Raw genomic sequence first — 21,177 nt, 5'->3', positions numbered from 1 at the left:
TCGTAGAATCTTAAGTCGTAGAAAATTAACCAATCACAGTAGAATATGAGAAGAATAATCGACTGTGATTGGTCAATTTTCTACGCTTAAGACCCTACGACTGCTACGACTTCTATTGTAGACCCCGCATAAGGCTGGAATCAGACTACGCATTGAAGAATGAGATTGAAGATCGAAAGATTGAGGTTTGACCAATCAGAACAAGAGGAGCCAGAATTTCTTTGTTCTCATTGGTGAAATTTCAATTTTTTATCTTCAATCTCAATCTTCAATGCATAGTCTGATTCCGGCCTAAGTACAGTTCAGAACACGAAAGTGTATACATCACACATGTGACCAATTGACAAATCATAATTCGCATACAAAATAAAAAATCTTATTATTATAAATCAAGAATCTGTCATTTTTATACATATAATTGTAATAATGATCTATAATATTCCCTGTGGTTTTAAAAAACTTTATTAATTAGCAGTAAACAAAATATGATATTTGACAATGCTTGATTATTATAACTAATAACTTATACATTAGTATAAAAATGAAACATTATATACAAAAATAATTCTAATAAGTGTATTTAGTACTTCAAAATTATATATCATTTGAAAGCAGTAGATGTAACATCACGATGTAATATTGTTATTTTTTTTTATTTCTTTTGGAAGATTTTTAATATTTCTTTTATATTTCTCTCTCTCTCTCTTTATATGTATAAGTATTTTGTAACGAAAAAGATTCACTCAAAATTAATTCAATAAAATTAATCTCTTGTAAAATACTGATAACAAAATAATATGTATATATAGATAATATATATAAATCAACAATAAATAGAGTAATAACAAATATTAACATGGTTTATTAATATTATTACTAGATTTTATGTTCTCTTGAATTGAGAGCTAAATTTGATAAATTTCTCTTGCACCTATAATAATTGTTTACATAATCACATAAATATAACTGATATAGGTGCAAAGAAAATTAAAGTTTCTGATTTGACATTTTCATCATTTTGTAGTTATTTTGTCATTTTAAGAGGAAGAATGTCAAGCAATTATAATTATTACACAAAAAATAATAACTATGGCTGACATAAATTAGGCAAAATATGATGCAAATTACTGTGAATCTGCAATAAATTTGTTGACTAAACCTTGACTGTAATATTCTGCTTCATGATTTTTGACTTGTGTAAACAATCGACTTAATTATGTTTTTTTCTACTTGTACATTTTTTTGTTATATACAAAATAATTAGTCCTAGAATTATACCAATGATAACACTTACTATTATTCTAGGTAGAGAAGATATCGGTAATAAATTAGAAAAACTTTTTCTAGCTTGAATTTGAGATAACAAATAGTTCTTTCTAGATTCTGCCAAAGAGCTTTCCGTTGATGATTGTTTATTTTTAGAAGAATTCTCATACTTAGTTTGTGATACAGGTTGTATGCACATCTGTGATGGATTAGAGATCTAAAAATGATATATTATCTGTTTAAGAGATAAGCCATGAGTTTTTTAATTCATTGATTAACCAGTCGTATATTATACATCAACTTTGCACCGTAAAATCGTTTTAAATCAAGTCTGTGCATTTGTGCACAACACATTTTCAATTGAGAAATTAAAACTCTTATTTTACATTATATTATCCTAATAGTATTTCACAAATGAACTTGGATTTAATTCTACAAAATATTATCAATTGTATACCTTGTGAAAATTTTGCCTTTCCCATGGTTTGTATTGTAGAGAACTACAACTCAAACGACGCACATATCCTTCCAATGGTCTGCGGGGCCTTGGTTTACATAGAAAATTGATAGAATGTCTGTAATTACATTAAAGTGATTATCACAATGCAAAGCAATGCCTGCACAAAAGAGATTGAAAGGAAACCAATCGTGCAATATGCAAAAATAATCTACTTAGGCCTCGCTGTTTCTACCAATGAATTAATTTTAATCTTGGTTTAATTTGTGTGCTCTTCATATTTTCTAATTCTTAGAATTAGAGATGAAGAGTTAATTGAACCAAGATTAAAATTAAACTACAATGGTAGAAATGGGCATTAATGCAAAAATCTAAGCTCTAGGAGCTTTTTTTACATCCTGCAACCATTTATCGTTATCTCAGCGACGTTATAAATTTCGGGGAGATTTGTAGCAATAATACCTTGGGAAAAATATTCTGCCGTCCATTTTGCTATTTGTGAATTTTTCTTCGTGTCTTTTATCGTTGTGCGAGACCTCCTCAACGGTATTTACATCCCAATGAACACTACGCACAGCCATTGCAGCAATGCGCGAATTTTCAAACTGTGCGATGCAGTGGTGCAACCTTGCAACCTTGTAACATTCCTGACTTCGCGAAGTGAATTTCTCAAGAATCGTATAAGAACCATAAACAAGATTTAAGCTGGATTTCCATCTGACGCTAAACAGGTCACGTGATCAAAATTGGCGAAAATCAAGCGTCAATTTTGATTACGTTACCTGTTTGACGCTGAAAATGAGCGTCGAACGTCAGCATGAAAAAGCACCTTAAAGGTGCGTTTTACTTAAAGCCGGTTCTACATTAATTGCAAGCTGATCGCAAGTTTGTTGAGACAGCCAATCTGAAGCTTGCATTTTGAAATCAACGCTTCATATTGGCTGTCGCAACAAATTTATTAATAGAACCGGCTTAACGCCCGCAACGCTTATGGAATCATTTTATTCTTGTTGTTTATAAAAATATTAAACAAGGACAAGCGATGCTCGCGAGCGTGCGAGTATTAAATGAAACGCAGCCTAATAAATAGAGCGAGACCCATGAAAATAATGCCTTAAGGCGACATTCATTATACATAGAATATTAAAAATTATCTTGATTCTAATTGTAAGATCAATTTCTGATTAATTATTTATCTATAATAATATCTATTTTTCGTTTTTTCAGGCAATATGTGCTTTATTAAAATTTCTCGAGTCATTCTGGAGATCGATTGTATCTTGTAAACGAGGTAAAAATTACCAACGTGAACAAATTCACTAGGAGTTGACTCAATTGACCAATGAAATAAATATTCTACTCCTCTCGAATTAAATCGAATATCCCGAGATATCATGATATTAGGCCTGTTCTTTTTGACTGAACTTTTGCACGAGTTCATCTTTCTTCCTTTTCTCTCCAGGAGAAAAGAAGAGGAAGAAAGATGAACTGGTGCAAAAGTTCAGCCAAAAAGAACAGGCCTATTCCTTCGCTGGGAGATTTATTTCGCGCCAAAATTTGTGGAACTATCATAAAGTGAAATGTCGCGTGAGTACTCGTGTTGACAAACGTATTTTACGAGAAGAATATAATGGACGATTCACAGGGTAAGTACTCCCGAATATAATTTTTGAACATCACGCCGCAATAAGTGTGTTATTACATGTGCTATTGCATGCACTCATGAAAGCGTAAATCTTCAATCTGGATCTGCTATACCTTTTGTTTACATATATAGGTCTGTTTTTATTCCTGTTCTAGATTACTACAAATCTCTTTTTCGCTTTCGCCAAATATTATTTGCCCGAAATATATTTATTTTATTTAAAATTTTAAAAGTATGTACTGTTTCAACTCAAAAAATAGACTTTAGTTTATAATGTATATTCTTGATAATTCAGATGTGGTAATTGTATTCTTATAATTATTGAAAGAACAGTTCTTCCATAGATGATAACATAGTACATTAGGATGTATTATATTATATCATATTCTCATTGTGTCATATGTAATTAAAATAACTACTGCAGTTTTACTTTACTGAATAATGTTTTAGCATCTACGTCTGGCAGGTCGAGGCGTCAGAAGATTGATAAGACTGGCAGGCTCTCGGCTCTGGAAAGATTGAAGGAAGCTCGAAGTGGTAGCAAGCGCAAGTACGAGGTTGAAGAGCTAGATAATGTTTATGATGAAGTAGATGAGAAGGAATACAGTAATACTGTTTTAAAACGCCAACGAGATGATTGGATAGTTGATGATGGTAAATAAGAGTTTCTATATTACTTTATTACTAAAAAATATTTTATCATCTGAACATATATATTTGAACATATTATATTAAAAAAGTGACATGCTTGAAAAATATTTTATAAAATATATCTAAGTTTCTACCTCAAAGAGATATAAAAAGATATAGATATAAAAATGTATATATTAAATTTGAATTAAAATATTGAAGGAGAAAGCGGGTATGTCGAAGATGGAAGAGAAATTTTTGATGATGATCTGGACGAAGAAAGCATCCGGGAAGCGAGAAAACAGAGGAATAGCATGGCTGGCCCTAGAAAAAGAAAGAAGGAAGAGAATAAGAAGAAAGGAGATATTCAAAGTATGCTTAGGAGTATGCCTTCTAAGAAAGATGTTAATGTAGTTCAGATTAAAGATGATGATATTTTGGGAGAATTGCTCAGTGAGATTTCTACCAATAAAAAGACTACAAGTAGTCCTAAACCAGGAAGTAACAGAAATAAATTTTGTCATACAGTTCATTCTAACATTACGTAAGTTAATGAATTCTATTTATACTATGTTATTTTTTATACTTTGTAAAACTTAATTATAGTTATGCATACACATTTATTATAGACAAACATATCAGGCCTCATTTATGAACCAAAAAGAAGCTGATAAAATAATATCTGAAAAACCAGTGACAATCGTGTCAAATTTTGATAATACTGCACAAAGTGAAAGTCAGATAATTGAGGATGATGATGATGTGACATTATTTGATGCGCCACAGAAGAGAACAAGTAAACCAGTAGAATTAAATAATTGTTCAAAAATTGAAAAAAATTCAAAGCCAGAAGATCAAAGCACAAAAAAACCAATGGAATCTAATGAGCAAAGTGCAAGTCAGATTATTGAGGAAGAAAATACCCCTATAGTGGATCTTAGTGAATGTGTTGGAGATGTGAGTTGTCTTGTTTTATTATCTTATTTTATTATTTATATTAAAGTAAAGCTACATATAAAATATATTGCAGCTGTCCACAATAGATTTTGATGATGGAAGTATGGATACTGACTTTTCATCGTCAATAAATAACGTTAAATCTCAAAAAATGGATGTAAAGACTCCTGAAATAGGTGTAAAGACTCCTGCTCATAAAACTTCTGTCAAAAGTATGAAAATCGGTAATGCCGTTGACTTAATAGAAGTAGCGCCACAACTAGTCAAGACAAAAGATGAGGAAGAAGTATTTAGGTTCTACTATCTGGATGCATATGAAAATCCTTACAAAAATCCTGGAACTGTGTATCTCTTCGGCAAGACTTATGTATCTAGTCATGATACATACTGCTCATGTTGTGTTATGGTGCACTGTATACCAAGAAGAATATATCTCTTGCCTAGAAAATATGTACGTATATTTTCCGATGTTGTTTCTCGTCTTATTCAATATCTGGATATACTAGTATTTTGTAATTATTATTAAATTATTACTAAAGAATACTTTTTTTTACGGTTGTGAATTGCAGATAAAAAACACTGAATCGCAATTAACTACCATAGAAGATGTATATAAAGAGTTTGATGAGTACGCCAATAAGATGCGTATAATGGAGTTCAATTGCAAAGAAGTAAAGAAGCATTATTCCTTTGAAAAAGAGGGTACACCGAAAACTTCAGACTACTTGGAAGTCAGATATAATGCACGCTATCCAGCAATTGATTCGAATTACTCGGGTCCGGCGATAGAACGCGTCTTTGGCACAACCGTGAATGCATTAGAGCTATTGCTTATAGAACGAAAAATTAAGGGACCTTGCTGGTTAGACATTAAGAATATATCGCCCACTGCAGGGCGATTTGCTTGGTGCCCACAGATTGTACGTAAACACATGTATCATGTTACAACAATAAAAAATAAATTCGATACACTTATTTTATATTATAATGCAATAGGTTGTTACTTCAGACATGGACAATATATCGCTGTGTTCCCAAGAGAAAGCTAAACCTCCAATAGTGATAGCGACTATAAATGTCAGGATGTCTTTGAACGCAAAGTTGCAGAACGAAGTAGTGATGGTTGTTGTATTAATTCATCATAAATACAATGTCGATAAGGAACCACCAAAACCACCTTATGAACGTCAATTTTGTTGTAAGTTTACTTTTGCATTGTATTATTTACTAATTGTTTTCTTCATTTTCTTTAATAATTAATAATTTAATAATTATGTATATCATCTGAAGATGGCTTAATAATAAGCTGAAACATGTAATGTAATGTATTGTCTTTTCAAAGCTTTGAGCAAATTTTCATTGTATTTATGTTAGAGATATATATATTTTAATATTTTAAAAATTAACTTGACTCTTATATGTCCTTTTTGCGTTGAATTATATTTTTAATAATTAAATTGATATTTTAGAATGTTAATATTGTTTCATAATTTAAATACAGAAAAAAAAAGATTTTTATACTCGACGGAAAGTAAGACATTCATTTACCTTTAAATCGTAGATGTTTCTTCATTCGTTCTATCAAGACATTAATGAAGACTAAATATTAATTTACATCTTTTTACAGTTGTCACACGTCCACGAGATACCCCCTGGCCACGGCAAATTCGTGATGCCTTCCTGAAAGTTCCGAATACCGAAGTAATAAAATGTGAAACTGAAAGCGATTTACTCGAAGAGCTATTAACTTTAATGCAGAAAGTGGATCCTGATTTAATAATAGGCTACGACTGTGCATTTCAGTTCGATGTTTTAATGCAGAGAATGTTTACATTAAAAGTGTCTAATTGGAACAGAATGGGAAGATTAAAATCATCGACTCCTCCCTTACTTAGGGTAAAATATATCTTATCTCTTTTCAATAAATTAAAATTAAAATTAAAATAGTACAATTAATATGTATATTATATTTACGTAGTATACTAAAACTATGTTTATGTAATTGATATGTGAATATACGAAGATAGTTTTTCTAACACAAGATGACACAAGTAATATTTATACAGGGAAAAATAATCCTTAATCAAGCGTTTGTCGGTCGTCCAGTTTGTGATATACAAGTTTCGGCAAAAGAATTGAATTTAAAAGTCAGGAGTTACGATCTGCAATCACTTTGTAGTGCAGTAAGTCATATTCGGCACATTGATACTATATTGTTCGTACGATCAAACAATTAATTTTAACAAATATTTTTAGGTATTAAAGACGAAGGAACACGAATATAAAGAGATTACGCCAGCGGAAACTCCATTATTTTTCAATACAGCGGATAAAGTGTTAAATTTAATGCATGTGACATTAAAAGAAGCAAAATACATTATAACCATAGTGATGGATCTCAATGTTATACCGCTCGCACTTCAAATTACTTGTTTAGCAGGTACATTTTAAGATTGTTTTGTTCTTAATAAAATATAATATCGATATTAATATTATATACAAATAGTTTTTTTATTAATAATTGAATGAATATAGGTAATATTTTATCGAGGACGCTATTAGGCGGAAGAGCGGAAAGGAACGAGTATCTGTTGCTGCATTCTTTTAATTTGAAAGATTACATAACGCCGGATAAAAAAATTGAAAAGAAGCAAAAGGATGGTGAGATCTTTATATATTTTTGTACATTGTTATTACGAAATTATTATTTATGTTTGGTATACTAACGTCAGATATTTACTAGATGGTCCGCGTAGGAAAGCTGCGGCGTACACTGGAGGTCTAGTACTTGATCCGAAGAAAGGTTTCTACGATAAACTGGTACTTCTGATGGACTTCAATTCCCTATATCCGAGTATTATACAGGAATACAATTTGTGTTTTACCACCGTACCCGGTGCGGCGTATACTGACGTCGAGGTAATTTTTTTCACGTGCAAACATCGAGCAGCAAATATTTATATTAAAGCATTTTTTGTTATTAAATTAATTATATTAAAATTTTCACGGTGCAGCAATTAACTATTCCTGAGTCGAATCTGGAGCCAGGTGTGGTTCCGACAGAGATTCACAAATTAGTCAAAAGCAGGCAGCAGATCAAACAGCTTATGAAAACGCAAAAGAATTTATCACCAGCGCAGAAAATGGATTATCATATCAGGCAAATGGCATTGAAGCTCACGGCTAATTCCATGTATGGATGTTTGGGAGCGACACATTGTCGATTTTATGCTAAAGGCCTCGCCGCTCTGATAACAGGTAAGATATGCAATAGAAATTAAAAATACATGTTGATAATGTAAAGTATTAACGATTCTTCAGCCAAGGGTCGGGAGATTCTGGAGGATACGAAGCACTTAGTTGAGAAACTGCAGTACGAAGTAATTTATGGCGACACCGATTCTTTAATGATAAACACTAATATTTTGGAATACGACGACGTTTTTTTGATCGGCAAAAAAGTGAGAAAGATATTCCATCGTATGATTTGTATTATAATTCGTAATACATTTTACATTTACATCATGTAGAGATATCATTAGCAACACTATAGAATTAAATATTTTTTAGATTATGCGCGAAGTCAACAATCGATATAAGAAAGTTGAATTAGATATCGACGGAGTATTCCGATATCTATTGCTATTACAAAAGAAGAAATACGCCGCCGTTATGATGTCAAAAATAGATGGTCAAATACAATTGACGCAGGAACACAAGGGTTTGGATATCGTCAGAAGAGATTGGTGTCCATTGGCTTGCGACACTGGAAAGTTAGTAAATATATTCGATATTTTCAGAAATTAATTTCATTCAAATTTACTTGAATTATTTATTCTTTTAGAAAAATTTTGGATATACTTCTCTGTGATCAGTCAAGCGAAACGCGTTTGGAACAAGTCGTGCAGATTTTGCAAAATATTGCAAAAAGTGTAAAGGAAGGAACGGCGCCACTGTCATCATTTGTTATCACTAAACAATTGTCGAAAAATCCAGATGCGTATCCAGATAAAAAGCAATTATCTCATGTTATGGTAGCACTTAGACTAAACAAAGCGGGTGGTCGGATGTGGAAAGCCGGTGACACCCTGCCATACGTTATATGCGAGGTTTCTTTTTATTTTCATAATTTTAATTAGTAAATTTTCTAAATAAATTATAGAAATGGAAATCGATAAAAAGATACAAACATGAAATATTATTTTAATATTAGGATGGAACCAATGCGAGTGCGACGGAACGGGCGTATCACATTGACGAAGTAAAGAATAGTGAGAAATTAAAGGTGGATGTCAATTACTATCTGCTGAGTCAAATATTCCCTGTAGTGTTACGTATTTGTGAGCCAATCGAGGGTATCGACGATGTTTTCTTAGCCAACAATTTAGGTATTTCAAAGTTTTTGTAAGTTATAGAAATGGAATAATGCATATTTTACATGTCAATTTGTTCATTAGGTTTACAATTTATTTATAAACCTAAGACGATATCTTGCGAGGCAACTCTAAACTTACCGCTAGCTATTAATGATGACAGGTTCAACAATTGTCTTCCTTTGACATTTAAATGCAAAAATGAACGATGTAATACGGAAATAATTATTAAGGATACTGTTACAGAATTTGTAAGTTTGTCTTTTTTCACACACACACATTGTATATGATTCTTTGTGTTTTATATAATCAAGATTTTTATAATACATATCGTATCTTTAATTAAATTGATATTTTTAATGAAAATTATATTGTTAGATATTTATATATATATGTTATTTTCTGCAGCATTCTGGTCGACAGTTATCACTTAGCATGTGCCCTAATCAAGACTGTAAATTACCACCTTGGAAATACGCAAATGTGATACAAAATGTAATTCAACTTGCCATGAGAAAAGCAATTAGCAAGTACTACAATGGTTGGTTGGAATGCGAAAATCCACTTTGTTCCAACAGAACAAGACGACTACCGTTGGATTTCGCGAAGAAATTTCCAGATTGTTCAATGTGCAAGGACGTTTCTATGAATCGAGTTGTAAGTTCATTAAATCAACTTTGTATATTTTTATACTTATATACTTTGAGGCTGTACAATATTAATATACACTTTTGTATGTCTCTTTTTCAGTATTCTGGAACAGATCTGTACAATCAATTGTACTATTATCATAAAATGTTCGACATTACTCAACCGGCTTACAAACGTAATAAATCTTTTATCGCATTTTATGTTACAGTATCTGGAAAAACGTAGGAATTGAGTTTTTTAATTTTTTTTTACAGATCTATTGTCTCAATGTTCACGGGATATGATAGCCGCATACAACACACTAAAAGAAGCAATTGACAGGCAATTGAAACGAAATAAATTTTCATGTGTAAATATCACAGGAATATTCAGCAGTGCCAATACTAATTCTGTAGGAATGTTTGTCAATCATGGTACGTGGGAGGATTTTGACGAACTGGGGGATATATCCGACGACACAGATAAAGAAATTTAAAGAAGAAACGTATCGATCAATTTAAAAAATAACATAAAAATCAAAAAGACTGCGTCTAAGAAAATCTTACAAATTAAATTGTCCTTTACGAGATAATTCCGTGCATGTACGTTTCATTCACTAATATGTATGCAATAAATTCAGAGAAAATTGTATTACATCTCATATGGAGGTAGTCCAAACTTTTCCGGTTCAAACTTCTCCAGACTATCTAAGACTAGGGTCGCTTCGGTCGTATAACGTTTGGGAAGCATCGGATCCGGCACCATAACAACCTGCATTCCGGCGCTAAGTGCCGCTTTCACGCCATTCGGCGCATCTTCAAAAACCAGACACTAAAGAGAAATTTATAATCTTAAACACTGTAAGATAATTAATTGATTCTTAGATTTCAATTATTTTTGGTCTTTAAATATAGTTCGAATAAAGCCTAACAAAAAATATTTCATGCTATATCTGACAGTTAAATGACTGTCTCTTTGACGAATCCAAATTATTATATTACCTTCGAAGGATCCGGATTGTCAGGGAAACGCTTGGCAGCTATGAAAAATATATCAGGCTCCGGTTTTCCGTGCACGACTTCAGGATCCGAACCGCCGAGCACTTTGTGATGAAAAAGTTCGAAGAGATCATGCCAGCGACTAGTTTTCAATTCATAGTTTTCTCGGTCCGAGCTCGTGGCTAACGCAATCGGAATATTATTTTCTTTCAGGTGCTTCAGTAACCTAACGGCGCCTGTTACACAAATTGTTGTTTAGTAATTCAATCAGAATTAAATTATTAATACATCTGATGTATCTTGGTACAGAGCATTACCTGGCATAGGATTGGTATGTGGAAACAATTCCTGATAAATTCCAACAATCTCCTTCTTGAATTCGTCCTTTGTTAACGGTAATTCTAATGTTTCAACCACGTATCCGGCAACGTCTTTGGTCTTAAAACCCATCGTTTGCGCCTTGTGCTCCCACGTGAATTCTTTACCATAACGATTAGTGATACGGTTGAAGGCCTTGGTGTACAGATGTTCTGTATCTAAAATAAAACGTGATACAGACTAATTATGAATCGAATGGTCAGAAGTATATCTAATCTGTCTTCATACTTACTGAGCAATAAACCATCCATATCGAAAATGCAGTGCGTGACTTTGTTGTATGTGTCGGACATTTTGCAACTTAATATTTAGAATAGGGATATTTAGAAATCTAATGTTTCGAACACATCAAACGAGATGGAATAGTGAAGATGAACGAGAATACGATGCTGTAAACCGTGTTATTACGTCAATATTACTGCCTTATCTATTATCTGTTATTACTATGTTATATAATACATTTTTTATTTTCATTATGTTTAACATCGAAATTGGTATTTTATATAATAAGACAATCGCTTTTTATTTCGAACAAGTTTCACGAAGGAAATGAAAGTGAAACTATATGTTTGATGTAATACAATTCCTTCGAGAATTATTACTAAGCATTATAAAAAATAAAATAATATATTTAAAAAAATCTTTTTTAATATCGTAGAGAATATTAAAGTTGTTTTTGATTCATTGTATATATGTATTTATATTTATATTAAACTTTTAGTAAACAAAAACAGTATTCTAGCAGAACGTTTATTATCGTGTGTAAATGAGCAATGTTTTGACGAGTATAGCTTTATGAAAGATTTGTATAGAAAGATAATTAATGTATGCAGAAAAATAAGATGCATAATATTTTCATAATAAAAAATATTTAAACATCCAAGACAGAATAGAGAAAATATTTATTGAAAATAGTTAATATATAAAATATGGATAAGAGAGCAAAATTCATGAGTACAAATCTAAGAAAGAATTGTAGAAAGATAAAATAATTTTTTGTATAAAAAAAAATTAAATATTTAATTAAAAATATAGGAAATATTTATTGAAGATAAATAAATATATAAAATAAAAAAAACAATTTTTATAATAAAAAAAAACGTTTGTAAGTGATAATTTGAAGGAAAAAACGAGACGCTCATACTATAAAGTATTGCTGAATTCTTATCATAAGCAGCTACCTTGCATACCAAGCCACAGAACCTGTTTTCATTCTCTCAATTCATTTTTAATCGAATATATTTTATGTATGTATGTACATACATATATCATATGTGTATATTATATGTATAACATGTTATATGTATGTGTTTTTATTTTGTAACTAATTCATTTGAGAGAAAATTCTTGAAACGAGGTGTATGATAAATAGAAATTGTATAAATATATTTGAAAACGTAAAGAGCATAATCGCGACTGATTCTTTTGCCGGTAACCTATTTGCGAGAGATCGCAAGAAAGCACTTGACAGTTGACAGATCAAACGGTATTGCAAATAATGCTGAGATATGAAATTTTTCACCATGGTTCGGCTTTGCCGGGAATAATAAGAGATTAGAGGAGTTTTCTACCTAGCGTCTCGATCTTCATACAATGTTATCTTATGTTATCGTGAATCCTGAATTGCACTAAACTGATTAAACTGCTTTTGCTGCTAAAAATGAGACATGAATTCTGACGAATGCCGCTTTTCGTCACCAGATGACGATAAAGCGAGCTTGCGCAACGGAATCTTTACTTTTCGCGCGAGACGAGAGTCAACCTGATCAATCTCATTAATTATCGAAAGATACATCTCCAGATAGAAATATTTTTCGGCTAAACATGAATGATCACAGAGATGAATTTTTCTGGAATGACTTCGATCAAATTTCGATTAAGTATTCAGTCAGTTCTTACATTAAAAATCATCTTAAGTACAGTCTTCAGATATCATAAGCTAGTCGCAGTTATATTAGCATCTTAATCTTTAAATAGGTGTGTGGAGTCAGAATTATTTTTTCTTCTCCTTTTCAATAAACTTTCTAGAACTTACAATCTGCTTAAAAGAAGTCAAATATCATGAGTGAAAGACAGATTATACGATCCAGTATTTAGCCTCCTCGAGCAAGAGACAGGAAGAGAAGCTCCAGAGTTTTCAGTCATTGTGTAATTTTGTCAGTGCGCCTACTTAAAGGTTAAGACATTTACTTGAGACAATCTTGAAATAAGAACGGACCGAATAATAGACTAGATACGCATACCGGCCCAAGAATCACTTGTGAAGCAAGAAGACGCATGCGCCAGTTACTCCGTTTTGTAACAGATACGTGATACGTGGTGGTTGCAGTGTTGTATACTGTTGTATACTGTGGCAGTGTAATAACGTCGCGGCGACACGCGGTGTGTTTGGACGAAAGAAAAAAGTGTCCTTTGTGTCACGTTGAATTTATATCATGACAAGATCCAAGAGTTTGTCAAGTAACAACATATATTTTGCGTGAACGCACAACGGTGATCATGGATCAGCTGATTATCTTGGTGTCCGTGGTTCATCTGCTATATTGCCCATTTACGAAAGTCGAGGAGAGTTTCAATCTGCAGGCGATGCACGATGTTCTTTATCACGGCTTCAATTTAACAGAGGTAATGACTGAAACATTAAACGGATCATTGAATCGTCCAAATCCAATTGGATATGGTGTTATTCAATAATTATTGTCCATCTTGGCCGATTGATTGTAATCAGGCAGCCAGCACACAAAAAGTGCCGTATTATATTTAGTATCAGATATGTGTATTTATAAACTCGCGATCAGCTGATGCCGCTCCGAGTTCATTTAATGCATTAGCGGGCGATTTCGTATTTTTTTATTCTTTACTCAAATGTTATCTTTTCTGCTGATATTTCTGGCAGACGTATTGCTGCTTCGATGGAAAAGTGATACATTTCTCAAAATTAACAACTTTTCAGTAGTGATTTAAACGTTTTGAATTGAAACAATGTTTCAATTAGGATAAGTGAATATGTAATGTCTATTTTGAAATTTACTACTGGTAGAGTATATTAAAATAGATAATTAGATATTTAAAGTAGATATTTAGAGTAGACATTTCGTTTGAAAAAATGGAAACGCAAGTTTTCATTTGCTTTTATAATTATGTTAATTTTTCAGTTAATTTTTTGATTGGCTATATTAATTTATGAATTTACTAAGTGGATATTATTCTTATATTGTTAATAGATTTTTGATATTTTTTTCCTAACAGTATGATCATCATGAATTTCCTGGAGTTGTGCCACGTTCCTTTTTGGGACCTATTATCGTATCTGGTCTTGCTTCACCATTGGTGGCATGTATTAATTACTTAAAACTCAATAAATTTTTTGCTCAGTATATAGGTAAGTTCAATAATTTTAGTTAGAATATAATAATCATACATATTTTTTCGTAGAATAAAAGGTTTAATATAATTTTTTTTTAGTAAGAGCAATATTGGGATTATTGGTAATATCTACACTCAAGTTATATAGACAGGTTTTACAAAAAATCTTTGGGGTGCAGTTTACGAAGTGGTTCGTGGCCATAACTGTGACACAATATCATTTTATGTACTATCTTAGTCGTCCACTGCCAAACATTATGGTTATGCCTTTAGGTAATAAAGTAAAACTTTTATGTGTATGTATACCATCCTTGCTAATTTTTTAATATTTCTTTATCATATTAAAACGCTTGATTCGTATTGTTCATTTGCTACAACAATGGCATGACTAAAAAATTGTTTTTGCGTTAGGGATGATTACATATATTAATGCGATTTAGGGACGATTTTAAATTTATATCATAATAATTATATTATAAATAACATTGATAATGACCCAATAGGGGTCAAAACGTTTATTATTTGTCTATTTTAGAAATATATACAATTAGTACAAACAACCTGCTCGACTAGTAGCTCCTTCCATTTCTATTTAGTATTTATTAAAAAAATTGTAATTTTGATTGCTTACAGAAAAAGAATGGAAACACAAAGAAAAAAGATCGTATTTTAAAAGAACATATTTTTATTCTTCTAAAATTAGTTACTACACTAAAATTATATTTTCGAAATATGTTGTAGCAAATAATCGGTATAATTTCATATATTCTTTTTTTTTAATTAATGAATATAATATTGCAGTATTACTGGCCTTATTTGGATGGTTGAGGAAAAGTCATGTGTTGTTTATCTGGTCATCGGCTGCAGCGATAATAATATTCAGAGCAGAACTTGCCATACTTTTGGGATTGTTCCTCTTACACAATATAGCGAGCCAGACACTTTCTGTACAAAGGTATTTACATATTATGTCATGGACCATTGATTCCTAATATGGCTGTAAGATTACAAACAGAAATTAAAATCATCATGGGGTCTTCTGCAAAACTGCACAGATTTGTAAGCTTTCAAGTCAAATCTCTAATCGTTATGTGTATTGCATACATTACCATGAAAATTCCTTGGATTTTATTGAGACACAAGTCCGATTTGATTTCACACCATTATATTAAAAAGATATCTAATCTTCTATATAATTTTCTTTCCAAATTACTTATTACACAATAATGTTTTATAATAATTTTTAGACTGCTTAAAATTGCGGTTCCAGCTGGTGTATTGTTCTTAGCACTTACTATTGCTACAGATTCAATATTCTGGAGACGCTTAGTATGGCCAGAAGGCGAAGTGTTTTATTTCAACACTATTCTTAACAAAAGCAGCGAATGGGGTGTATCCTTTTTAGATGTAATAATAAGGTTTTTCATTAAAGATTTTCAATATCTCGGATGATAATCTTGGATTGTGTAGTGTTAGAAAAAATTGTTTTTGATCTGTCACATCACTAGGCTAGTGTTTATTCAAATTTCAGATTGTATATATAGTACACGATAAACTCATAAATTCTGAAAAAGACACTTTTGATTGTTGAGATATTTCGTTTGGTAGAGATCTTTCAGTATATATTTATAATTTTTTAATATGTATATCGGTACATAAATGAACTTAACACATAAATAGACATCACCATTTTTATGGTACTTCTATTCAGCCTTGCCAAGAGGTCTAGCATTTTCATATTTTCTAATTCCTCTTGGGATGTTCTGGGATATCAGAGTTCGCGTGCTTACTGTTCCAGCTATCCTATTCGTTATATTATTTTCGTTTTTACCACATAAGGAATTGAGATTTGTAATATATGTATTCCCATTGTTAAATGTTGCCGCAGCTGCTGCTTGCCACAGAATGTAAGTATATTTTATTCGAATTAATTATTTTTTCATCAGTAATTCCATTCTAATTTATCAACATGATTTTTTTAAACGTATATTAATTATAAAGATTACAAAATTACGATTATTATTAACATGTTCTTTTGCTCTTAGTAAAAATATAAGCGAAAAATGCTGATATAACATACTATCTTTCTTTTATAATAATTATATATAATTTTAAATAAATATAAATAAATAATTATTAATAAATGTATATATTTTTTGTCAATAAAATAGTCTAGAATTAACACAGTTATAGAGATCAGATTGCCACTGATGTGGCATAATGAGAATTAAGCTTTAGATTATAAATCTTTGTAGCTATACATATATAATATAATGTAATAATTAAAAAATTGTTTCTTGTTGAAAATTAGATGGGAAAACAGAGCAAAAACGACGTGGAATAGTTTTCTAGCGATAGTAGTCTTGAGTCATCTTGTATTAAATGCTATGTTCTCCATGTTTCTACTGTGTGTGGCCAGTTTTAATTACCCTGGAGGTTTGGCAATTGCTAGATTGCACAGACTTGAGAGAGGCTCTATCGAGCCAATACATGTGCATATTGATGTGTTAACTGCACAAACCGGAGTATCAAGATTTACACAGACGAATGCTACTTGGATGTAAGTTACTTTGCTTAACTCCCCCATTATGATACTTTTTAATAGCAAGATTATTCATTATGTTACAGTTACTCAAAACAAGAAAACCTTACTATTGATGACCCTGAAATGCTACAATTTACTCATCTCTTGATAGGAGGAAGAAACAAATTTTCACCGAGTATAAAGCCTTATCTTAAAACTCATGATATTATTGATTCTATCGATGGATTTTCGCATATAACATTAAATTATAATATGTTACCACCTATTAGAATTAAAACAAGGCCTAGCATATTTATTATGAAAAGAAAATCGAATATCAAGTATGATACTAATAAAGCAAGTTCACAAACTTCTATAAAATATTTTACAGATCAGGTAGATGATATAAAAGATGTAAAATTAAACATGTCTTTTAAAGAAGAAATAATTAATAAAGTTGTAGACTCGCTAGAAAAACTTGAAGAAGCAAAAGAAACTGTTGAACAAAAATTTTCAGATGTTGAATTTGAAGAGACTAAAAAAGAAAATGATGCAATAAAAAAAGTAGAAATATTTGATTTGGCAGATGATAACATATCTATGGAAAATACTACTACATGGAAAACTGAAAGTATAAATAAATTATCGTCGGATTCAAGAGATAAAAACGAAGAAAATATTGATTCTCAGGAAGATTTCAACGATGTTTTAGATATCAATGATGTGAAATTTGATAAAAAAATAAAAATTGAAGAAAATATTAAGGGAAAATCTAAAGAGGATACAAATCTACGTCAAGAAACTCAAGGTATTAAAGAAAGTATAAAAAAAATAATTCAAGAAAAAATGCTAGAAGCTAAACAGAGGAGAGAGGTCAATGATGAACGAAAAAATGTAGAACTTCCCATAAAATCAATGAAAAAGAAAGGAGTAGCACATATATTAAAAAGAGTAGAAATATTGAAACAGGAATTAAAAGAACCACCAATTTTTATAGATAAATCAACAATAACGGGAGAAGAACTTAAGAAAGAACATGTGAAAGATGAACGTACAATTAGTAAACAGAAATCAGTTTTACAAAAGAAAGATAAAATGAAGATAACAAAATCAGATAATTTAGAACAATCTGAGGATATAATAGAAGAAGAGAACGAAATTGTAGATGTAAAAACAGATGCAAAAAAGATTGTAAAATCACGACACAAAGTTAACGCAGAATTTCCTGAAGCAAAAATTGCAGAGGAAGAGAATAAGGAAGAGAGAATTGAAACACCTAAATTAGTGAATGTAAGAGAAAGTATAAGGAACATAATAAATCAGTTTAAAGAATTTGAAAAAAATTTCATACATGATGATACAATAGTATCAAACGATATGAGCAATGCAAATTATATTGAGAGTGATTCGCCTATGGAAGTGGATTATTCTGCAGAAAATAATGGTCAAGTAATGATAAAAGATGCTAGAGAAAGTCTTAAGGAAATAATAGATCAATTCAAATACATTAAACATGAATTAACTTCAGAGGAGGATGATCAATTCGACGAAATTGCAGCTAAATATATGGAACGGCCAATCGCTGAAACATTGCTGCAATTTAACGAAGCTCTAAAAGCTCTAATACAACAAAGAAAAAAATCTTTATCAAAAGAATATGCAGCCAACTTACATGACACAGATACTTATATATCAGAAAGTCAAAGAAAATCTGTTGCAGAGAAATCCAATGTAAATATTATAAATATCAATGGAAAAGAAAGCTTAGAGAAAAGTAAAGAATGAGTTATAAGAAACTTTATTTAATAATGTTTCTAAGTAACTTTATTAAGTGTTACTAGCAAAACGAACGTGTAATATTGTAACATAATGTAAATATGTTTTTCTGTGATATCACAACATATTGTATTTTTTAATATATGCTCGCTTATTATCAATATAGAAAGTACAAAATTGACTTTCCTACATGCGATAGAGAAAACAAATGTTATACAATTTTTCATATATTTATATCATGGATATGATCTAAATCATCATGGAGCACAAAATTTACCTAATACGCTAAAATAATATATGTATAATTACAATAAGGATATATTTTATAGCCATATTATGGCTTTATTTGTAATTATATATTTTTATTCATCTGAAATTACAATTATGGACATAACCATGTTCATAAGTTGTAAACATTAAACTATAGTATGAGTTGCACTGTTGTCTTTTTACAATTTTTGCATTTAGTATTGCTTAAATATGTAGCTGATTATGTCACATCACGCTTGTAACAAACCATATGTTAAATGAATTAAGAGTGAAATGAATTATAAATTTCTATGTTCCATGGAATTCATTATACAATATTTAACAGACTGATGAATAATTTCCATTCAACATTTATAGAGTATCATAATAATACAGTGATTAATAGACTTATTAAATCTCTTCCAAAGTTAGAAACACACACACAATATTAAGAATATAAATGTATGTAAAACATGTAGTCGCGTGTGTATGTTTGAATGCGTGTGTAATATATCAGATGTATTGATGTTTTACATAAAATGAAATTAGATATTCTAATTTACAAATTCGATTATATCAAATAAAATATCTGAACCTTCTAGAGAAAAAGTTCCGACATGAACTGTTTAAAAGGGGAACTCTTTATGATTTCTTTGGCATATGATCACAATATTCTGATTGAATAAGTGTGTATACTGATAGTATTGTGTTAACAAAGACCACACTTGATAGAATGTAAAACACAATTTTATCGCGTATGCCACCTTTTAAATAGACTGGAAGTCCATCATCACACTAGAAATTTATGATGCCATGCATTAATATTGATTTTTTTTTATATAATTCTTAAGTCAAATTTAAAAAATTGTTTTGAGTTACGAATATACCTGCATCTTTGCCTGCTTCAATTTAAATTTCTGGAATTCCTTGCACTCTACGAGCGATTGGTTTGTGCCAAATAATTTTCGTGGTAATAGAGCATTGTACACACGTATCTAAATTGAAAGTTAAAGATTTCTTAATATTTTTTTGAAAATTCAGTATTCTACGTTTACTTATTAAATTGGCATAAAGGATTTATTCCTTCTGTTTCTATCAAGGTCTGTTTTATGTAAGTAAGAGCTTTTGAGAAATTTTATTTATAAAAAAATTAATAATTTTAATTAATAGAAAAATGCTTTGCGAAACTATATGATTCAGTTTTAAGTTTATTTTATTATTAACAGACACACATTTTTTACATTAACTCACAATAATACAATATAATTTAAAATTATGATAATAAGAATTACGGTTCTTTTTATACAGCAATGGAACATATTAACAATTAATTATAATATTTAACGTGTTATTAGAAAATTCTGAGTTACTTATATTGCGTTACCTTGTGCATATTCCATTTAAACATTTTCGAAATTCTCCCTGGTTTAATGGCAACTCCGTGCAACATGCTTTGTTAACATTTAGGTCTGACAAAAATAAATAAATATTAGTGATCTTATCTTTTTTTTTGTTCATCGGTTACTAAGAAACCAAATGTTTAGAAAAGCAACACATATTTTAAAAAAGAAATAGATATAGTTATTGCAAAGAAAGATAATATATTATTTAAAGTCATAATTTAATCTTCTATTGGTGTTATCAATTCGGTTGCAATAATTACAATTTTTCATTTTTCAAACAAGAAATTAAAATTATAAACCATTCATTATAATTATCTATTTGATTCAATCAGTGACATAATCACGTGACACCAAACGCAGCCATGTTGTAAAATTCTTTAATATGATTGGTCTTGCCCCTAGTTCCTCACTGGATTTAAATGTATAAACTAATTATAGAATTTTACACAGTTGCAACTTGCAACGCTACTTTTCTTCTGAAACGCAGCTATTCGTCAATTTTGATCATAATTTTTGTTGTTAAAA

The 21,177-nt window shown here is 30.6% G+C and overlaps 4 protein-coding genes across 7 annotated transcripts; 2 read left to right on the top strand and 2 right to left on the bottom strand.

Moving 5' to 3' along the window:
- The first annotated feature begins 3,282 nt into the window (after positions 1-3,282).
- DNApol-alpha180 (DNA polymerase alpha catalytic subunit) lies at positions 3,283-10,470 on the top strand. Its single transcript, XM_018515191.1, has 21 exons — positions 3,283-3,369; positions 3,819-4,022; positions 4,221-4,542; positions 4,628-4,955; positions 5,029-5,406; positions 5,525-5,875; positions 5,952-6,153; positions 6,583-6,851; positions 7,022-7,138; positions 7,212-7,395; positions 7,491-7,616; positions 7,699-7,874; positions 7,970-8,213; positions 8,277-8,416; positions 8,526-8,728; positions 8,800-9,064; positions 9,169-9,343; positions 9,413-9,579; positions 9,737-9,985; positions 10,079-10,154; positions 10,234-10,470. The coding sequence occupies exons 1-21, from the start codon at positions 3,354-3,356 to the stop codon at positions 10,452-10,454; spliced, it is 4,413 nt and encodes a 1,470-aa protein (XP_018370693.1). The 5' UTR covers positions 3,283-3,353; the 3' UTR covers positions 10,455-10,470.
- Positions 10,471-10,591: 121 nt separating this feature from the next.
- On the bottom strand, positions 10,592-13,489 carry LOC108766118 (pseudouridine-5'-phosphatase). 2 transcript variants are annotated; one of them, XM_018515196.1, is made up of 5 exons: positions 13,370-13,489; positions 11,567-11,723; positions 11,274-11,492; positions 10,960-11,192; positions 10,592-10,789 (listed from the first exon to the last, which is right to left on the bottom strand). In XM_018515196.1, exons 2-5 carry the CDS (start codon positions 11,625-11,627, stop codon positions 10,610-10,612), a joined length of 693 nt encoding a protein of 230 aa, XP_018370698.1. In that variant the 5' UTR covers positions 11,628-11,723; positions 13,370-13,489; the 3' UTR covers positions 10,592-10,609. The 2 variants fall into 2 exon arrangements, with proteins under 2 accessions (XP_018370698.1, XP_018370696.1); XM_018515194.1 differs by lacking the exon at positions 13,370-13,489 and adding an exon at positions 12,906-13,213.
- Positions 13,490-13,659: 170 nt separating this feature from the next.
- On the top strand, positions 13,660-19,115 carry Alg12 (Alg12 alpha-1,6-mannosyltransferase). 2 transcript variants are annotated; one of them, XM_018515327.1, is made up of 8 exons: positions 13,660-13,959; positions 14,584-14,716; positions 14,800-14,973; positions 15,502-15,655; positions 15,948-16,092; positions 16,381-16,607; positions 17,012-17,260; positions 17,329-19,115. In XM_018515327.1, exons 1-8 carry the CDS (start codon positions 13,834-13,836, stop codon positions 19,007-19,009), a joined length of 2,889 nt encoding a protein of 962 aa, XP_018370829.1. In that variant the 5' UTR covers positions 13,660-13,833; the 3' UTR covers positions 19,010-19,115. The 2 variants fall into 2 exon arrangements, with proteins under 2 accessions (XP_018370829.1, XP_018370831.1); XM_018515329.1 differs by lacking the exons at positions 13,660-13,959; positions 14,584-14,716 and having other exon boundaries at positions 14,948-14,996.
- LOC108766180 (cytochrome c oxidase subunit 7A1, mitochondrial) lies at positions 13,935-20,790 on the bottom strand. Of its 2 annotated transcripts, none has more exons than XM_018515331.1 (3): positions 20,634-20,790; positions 20,137-20,244; positions 13,935-13,966 (listed from the first exon to the last, which is right to left on the bottom strand). In XM_018515331.1, exons 1-3 carry the CDS (start codon positions 20,697-20,699, stop codon positions 13,946-13,948), a joined length of 195 nt encoding a protein of 64 aa, XP_018370833.1. In that variant the 5' UTR covers positions 20,700-20,790; the 3' UTR covers positions 13,935-13,945. The 2 variants fall into 2 exon arrangements, with proteins under 2 accessions (XP_018370833.1, XP_018370832.1); XM_018515330.1 differs by lacking the exon at positions 13,935-13,966 and adding an exon at positions 19,711-20,044.
- Positions 20,791-21,177: the final 387 nt, after the last annotated feature.

The sequence above is a fragment of the Trachymyrmex cornetzi genome, unplaced genomic scaffold, assembly GCF_001594075.2.
Source record: "Trachymyrmex cornetzi isolate Tcor2-1 unplaced genomic scaffold, Tcor1.1 scaffold57, whole genome shotgun sequence".
Taxonomy (NCBI): Eukaryota; Metazoa; Arthropoda; class Insecta; order Hymenoptera; family Formicidae; genus Trachymyrmex; species Trachymyrmex cornetzi.
The sequence above is the reverse complement of the archived record's forward strand: the minus strand, read 5'-3'. Positions and strand labels throughout refer to the sequence as shown.